Source organism: Notechis scutatus, chromosome 10 (assembly GCF_049901735.1).
Source record: "Notechis scutatus isolate UNSWTSFEM ecotype Mainland chromosome 10, rNotScu1.2, whole genome shotgun sequence".
NCBI lineage: Eukaryota > Metazoa > Chordata > Lepidosauria > Squamata > Elapidae > Notechis > Notechis scutatus.
Window position 1 is genome coordinate 19,523,672 of NC_142018.1, and position 6,329 is coordinate 19,530,000.

General features: G+C 41.7%; 1 protein-coding gene across 2 annotated transcripts in view; it reads right to left on the minus strand.

The window, feature by feature from the left end:
* Positions 1–877: 877 nt before the first annotated feature.
* The window catches only part of AFF2 (ALF transcription elongation factor 2), a 247,666-nt gene continuing 242,214 nt past the window's right edge, over positions 878–6,329 (minus strand). For both annotated transcript variants that reach the window (XM_087972231.1, XM_087972230.1), the window contains exons 20-21: positions 2,105–2,319; positions 878–1,129 (exon numbers count right to left, since the gene is read on the minus strand). In XM_087972231.1, coding sequence (XP_087828357.1) covers positions 1,008–1,129; positions 2,105–2,319 — 337 coding nt within the window. In that variant the 3' untranslated portion in view covers positions 878–1,007. The remainder of the gene's footprint in view (positions 1,130–2,104; positions 2,320–6,329) is intronic.

The window sequence follows — 6,329 nt, forward strand, 5'->3', positions numbered from 1 at the left end:
TAATTACATCTAATGGACATCCTCCACCCACAAATGGTTCAATTAAATGAGATTACCTTGTACCGTAGTTGAACCTATGGTAATTTGTGGAGATGCCCCACATATTTAGAACAACAAAAAACAACAACCCATCTCATCCTTAATTTTTTGATGTGTGTGTGTGTGTGTGTGTGTGTGTGTGTGTGTGAGAGAGAGAGAGAGAGAGAGAGAGAGAGAGAGAGAGAGAGAGAGAGAGAGAGAGAGATCGGGATGAGTCCTACAGCATAGATTACTGGATATCTTTTTCATTTCAAAGTCTTCCATGTTGGTGAAATAGATTTAAAAAGGGCATGGTTGTAGCCCCTCAAAAAGGGAGACCCACCAAGCAGAATTACAAAATGTGACAGCTGACTGGCCTCTCTGTAGACATCTCCCAAGGGCTTTTGTGTATGTGCATGTCAGTGTGGAAGCGCTTGACCTTATACTTGTTTAAGGACCACACTTCTGCAATGGTAACAATTATCTCTTGTCAAGTAACAAGTCAGGACTAAGCTGAGGACAGCGATGGTTTGTCTCAGAAGGTCAACATAGTGTTGGGAAGAGGGAGTTTCTCTGCATTGATTGGCAGGTGTGAGAACTTTTGGGAAAGGGCCCTCAAAATGTTATGAACCCTTTCTCCCCAAATATACTTCTGGATCAAAGTGCAATACTGCAGGGAATGACCATTCTGCGGGTTACAGATGTCAATATTGGCAGGATTCGTAGAAATTCGTAGACCAAGGCAATAACCGACGCTGGTTCAACAGGAGGAACACGTACCCTGCTTGGAAGCTACATTTCCCATTTATGGCAATTCCACTTCGGACAGATAGAATAGTTCGTGTTTTGTATAAGACAGAAAGAGAGACGGCAACAAAATTAAACTCTATGAATACAGTTACGGGAGGAAGTGGCTGTCCATCAGGGAATCACCTGTGTGCCGAGGAAGGAAACAGGATGGAGTTGTGACAGGGGGGGCGTGGCCATCACTACAACAAGTGTGCTTCGGTGCGAAGCCAATGGAGTCCTTGACGAATGTAACGGACCAGGTTGGTCATACTGCTGTGTTGTGTCAATGGACCCATCACCAAGTCCAAGTCTATGAAGAACTCTGAAAAATAGAGAGAAGTATTATTTTCTGTTCATCTACTGTGGGTTGGCATGGAATTTATTGGTTAGTTTTCTATGCTCCCAATTTTCTTCTCTCTCTCTCTCTTCCTCCCTCCCTCCCTCTCTCTCCTATAAACCCATATCTATCCATCTTCCAACTGTCTTCTATTTATATATGTCATCTATCTACCGTATCTATCTACCTGTCTATCTATATCATATATCTCTCATCTATCTTTATCTATCTGTCTGTATGTTTACCTTACCTTATTCTATCTATCATCTATCTATCTATCATCTATCTATCTATCTATCTATCTATCTATCTATCTATCTATCTATCTATCTATCATCATCATCATCATCATCTTCTATCATCTATCTATCTATCTATCTATCTATCTATCTATCTATCTATCTATCTATCTATCTATCTATCTATCTATCTCAGAACGTGCATCTAACAGACTTGTAGGATTTCAGAATCTCCAGTTTTGGACAGGGATCAACAATAATGGATGAAACCTTGGCAAGAGTGCTAAATTTCCATGATCTTGTCTGAGTTCAGACATGGGCCCATATATATAATAGCAAATATTGACCCTTTAGTGAGCCTTTGTATTTTATAAGGGTGTTTGTGTGCGTAGCTTGGTCTTTCACTTGGCTCTGTTTAAGAATGGCCTTATGGGGACAGGGCACCTTCCTGTCCTCTCACACTTCCTTTTCTCAAATCCTCTTCACACTCTGAGCCCTGGCTGATATACTTCACAGGAGTGAGTCTAGGAGGAAGAAAAACACAAATGTGCTGGGACTTCCCATCCATCGATTTCCCCCTTTGGTGAAGCGTAATCCTCACCACAAACAGTAACAAAGCAAATCAGGGAACCAGCATGCAAGGCAAGAGATGCTGGGTCCAATCATTACCAACATAACCTCAGTAGATCTCAAAGCAGAAGGAGAAAAAGGGAAGAGATACCTTTGTTTTCTTTTGTCAGTTTGTCAGCCATGTCCCAATGTTCGTAGCTCCGCAAGACATTGTTGGTGATGTTGACATGGCTGGCAGCCATGTGGTGGATCCGTTGGGGGATGCTGACAGTCCCCACCGAAGAGGAGCCTGCCGTGCTTGTGGTACTCCCAAGGTTGCTGATGGGTGAGGGGCTCAGAGACATAGGGGATGGCGTTTCTGTGCTCCTGGGAAAAGGATAAAGACCTGGTTGATTTGATTTCTATCACACCGTTGGTTGTGAATCTAGCCAACTTGATCAAACAAGTCTAAGTGCAGAGTCCTTGTCATCTTGATCAAAAAATCTAGTCAACTTGATCAAACAAGTCTAAGCATAGAGTCCTTGGTGCTCTCTGAGCTTGGATAAATGACTATGGGAATTCTCAATTATCCAACTCATGGTTGTCCCAAAGGTGCTTTTTCCAAAAGGCAACTGGACTTTCTTGGGTTTTTCTTGGAAAACATTCCGCTTCTCATCCAAGAAGCTTCTTCAGTTCTTCTTCAGAACTGAAAAAAAAAGTTTCTTGGATGTGAAGTGAAACAAAAGCAACTTTGGGACGTCTGCGCTTGGCTATTTTCTTGCAGACATTTCACAACCCAACTAGGGAACATCATCAGTGCTAGAAGGGAGTGAGGTTTGCTTTCTGCTTATATACAAGTGGCTTACCCTGCCTGTGTTGGTGGAAGTGGTCTTGGTGAAGAAGACCACTTGGTGATTCCTTGGAACCACAGCCTAACCAACGTCGGGTGGATTTCCCTATTTCTATCTTAGCACTGTACCATGGAACTAAAAGTCAGAGAAAGAAAATGCAACGATATCTCCATAAACATTTAACTATACCTAAACATACATTTGACCTGATTCCTCCCATCGCTAGACATGGATGATCAATTGCTGTCTAGCTTCCAACCAGTTTGCTCACTGTTTCCTTCTTGGGAGGGGAAGAGATCAGGGATATCTAAGAGATAGTTGAAAGTATATTTCCCAGAATTCCCTGGGCATTCTTAGCACGGATACCCCAGGAGGAACCTCAAACTATTAACTATTAAAATCCTGATCGGCCATCTTGATTCAGTAGGTCTCTTTCAATATACTTGTTGGAGATGCATTCTTCTTACTCAGCGTACTTTCAAGATGGTCTCAGCCCCTTTTAAACAAATAAATATACTCTAAATTGCTTTAAATTCCTATCTTTTAGCCCCAAATCTCACCAGGACACCCCAAAGTGATTTAGGGGCAATGTTCCAAAGAGAAATCTTCGATTAACTGCAGCCTTCAGTCAGATTTGTTTACTCTATATGGTTGGTTGACTAATAAACACCAACGTGAAGTAGGACAAATGAAAACGATTCAGCGTTTTTTCTTTCCCTCCCTTAAAAGTCTTTCAAATTTCCCTTCATGCTGTGAAGATTATTTTGAGGCTGCTAAATTAAAAAAGAACCCAGCTAGGCAATATGTTCTCAGATGCCAAGATTCCCTACGGAAGCCAATCATGAGCCCAAAGGCTGTATCTAATTTGCATATTTTATTAACATTATTCCATTGTGCTTGACAATTAATCTGCTGGATATTGTGACAAGTGCATTTTCTTCAACTGTTTCATTTTTTCCCCCAGATTGAATAGTTAGCATCTGTCTCTTGCTAATATTACCACCCCAAATTTTTTGGGGGGGAATACAATAGCCTACTTCGGAAAGCTGATGTGAAATTTGATAGGATGAATGCCAGATGATGATGATGATGTTGATGATGATGGAGAATGACAGCAGGACTCCGAGGGCCAAAATATTCATGCTAAGCATGTAGCATGTAGTCTTTTATTTTCTCTAAAGTATCCATGATTTTTTCAGATTAGCTTCGTATCAAAACACACATGGAGTTGGTGTTCAATCTGTTCCATCTCAGTTCAAAATTGTCCTTCAAGAATTTACCTATTCAGCAAAGAGTTAGAAATAGTCCTACTCTGGGACCTGTTAATAAATCTCATTTCTTTCCATTGACCATGATGGTGATTGCTTCTAAGATGTACCACTTTTGTGGAGTATCACAAAAGGTGCTTCACCCCTGGAACTGCTACAACAGGTTGATGTGATTTCCACCAATTGAGATGAAGATGAGACTGAAGTCACTTGCCTCCTGTGGGTGTTGGCTATGACTGGAGATATCATGATTCAAGGCTACCTTTAGCCTGGAAACAGAGTGATGTTTCGTTTCCTTCCTTCCTTCCTTCCTTCCTTCCTTCCTTCCTTCCTTCCTTCCTTCCTTCCTTCCTTCCTTCCTTCCTTCCTTCCTTCCTTCCTTCCTTCCTTTGAAGTAGACCTTATCTTCTTTTCAACTCTCAACTATTGTGAGGCCTTGGGGGAAGGTGGTTACACCAAAAGACAGTCATGGTCCCTTTCAGCCCTATGACTCTATGATAGAATTGAAAAGCTACATCATTTTGCAGGGGAAAGGTTTGATATGACAGGTAGAATTTAAAATGATTTTGCTAGATGAACAACTGGAATTATAACTTTTCTGGGGAGGAACAGGAAAATGATAGAATAATCCTAGAACAAAGGATGCTAAAAATGTTGTGATCTTCCTACCCCACTTAGGAAACAGCCTGAATTATTGACTAATAATTGATGGGAAGAAAAATTCAATTTGCTACAATAGCTTAACCCCTTTCCCTATAAACTGTTCTTAAATCCCCCTTCCTGGGCGGTAGAAGACATCACATACGGCATTAATCCTATACTTCTGCAGGCATTCTTAGCTCTTTTAAAGTCTTTGGCATCAAATCACCGGGATAGTGTTTTCTATAAAGTTGCTTTTTAAGTTACCTACTTGGCGCTCACTAATCCTCCCACATGCATTTTCTTTTTAACACCAACACTTAGGAAAACATCTGCCAGCTTAGAGTACTATGGGACAGCTGCTCCTAGCAGAATTTTACGTTCAGTAACTGAATCATTTTTTAAAAATATGCATTTGAAGCGGATCAAAATTCCAAAAATCCATGTAATGTGGATGTGATTTCAGAGGTATTTGATTTATCCCCCTGGATAGAGGTATAGAATCAAGATCATGTGAAGTGTTAATACCACTTTATAAGGCCTTGGTAAGGCCACACTTGGAATCCTGCATCCAGCTTTGGTTGCCACGATGCAAACAAGATGTTGAGACTCTGGAAAGAGGGCAGAGAAGAGCAACAAAGAGGATTAAGGGACTGGAGGCTAAAACATATGAAGAACGGTTGCTTGGAACTGGGTATGTCTAGTTTGATGAAAAGAAGGACTAGGGATGGCAATAGTTTCCCTCCTCCTCCACACACAATACTTATGAGTATTGGTGTTCTGAGTTAAAGATCTATTAGTCTTGCTCTCACAGAATTAGAGACCCCATTTCCCTAGGAAAAGGGATCAATGATTAAATAGGAATCAGATAAGGGCCTCTGTCTTCGATTTTGCATTGTGCAAAGGAGGCAGCAACCAAACCCTTGGTTAACGGTGGGCACTGTAGTGTCCTCACAATAATTTGAATCTCCAGAGCAGCAGTTCAGACCTCTCTAAAAAGTCTATGGCTCAGAAGAAATGTGAAAATGGGAATGGCTGGCCCTCCATCTACAGGATGTCCTTGACTTATAGCAGTTTGTTTAGTGACCTGGATGACTGGGAATCTCTACAGACTTTTAGCTATACAGTTTGGATGAACACCCTTGGAATGGTGTGGGAGTAGGAATGGATTTCCAGAGGAAAAATTACAGACTGCAGGAACTGGGAGTGCTACTCAGGTGACCCTGAGGACACAGAGAAACCTCCAAGTGGCCTCAGTAACTCTCTAAAAGGATGCAAATGACCAGCTGTCTGCAAGGAGTATCAGTCCTTCCATTCGTCACCATCCTGTCAGAGCTGAAGAAGCTTCTTGGATGAGAAGCGAAACGTCTTCAAAATAAAAAAACAAAACAAGGAAGTCCAGTTGCCTCCTGAAAAAAGCACATTTGGGGCAACTGTGACCTGGAGGATGGAGAATCTCTATAGATGCAATATTGCTCTGCACCAGATCCATGTTATCTCAAGGGTTCTGATGGAGCAGCTTCCTCCTCCTTCTCCTTACCTCCTTCCCCCAAGAGGCATCCTTGGCCCAGGGTTCAAGGGAAAGCCATCAAGGATGGAAAACAAATTGTCCTTCATACCCTACGGTGCCTCCCTTCTC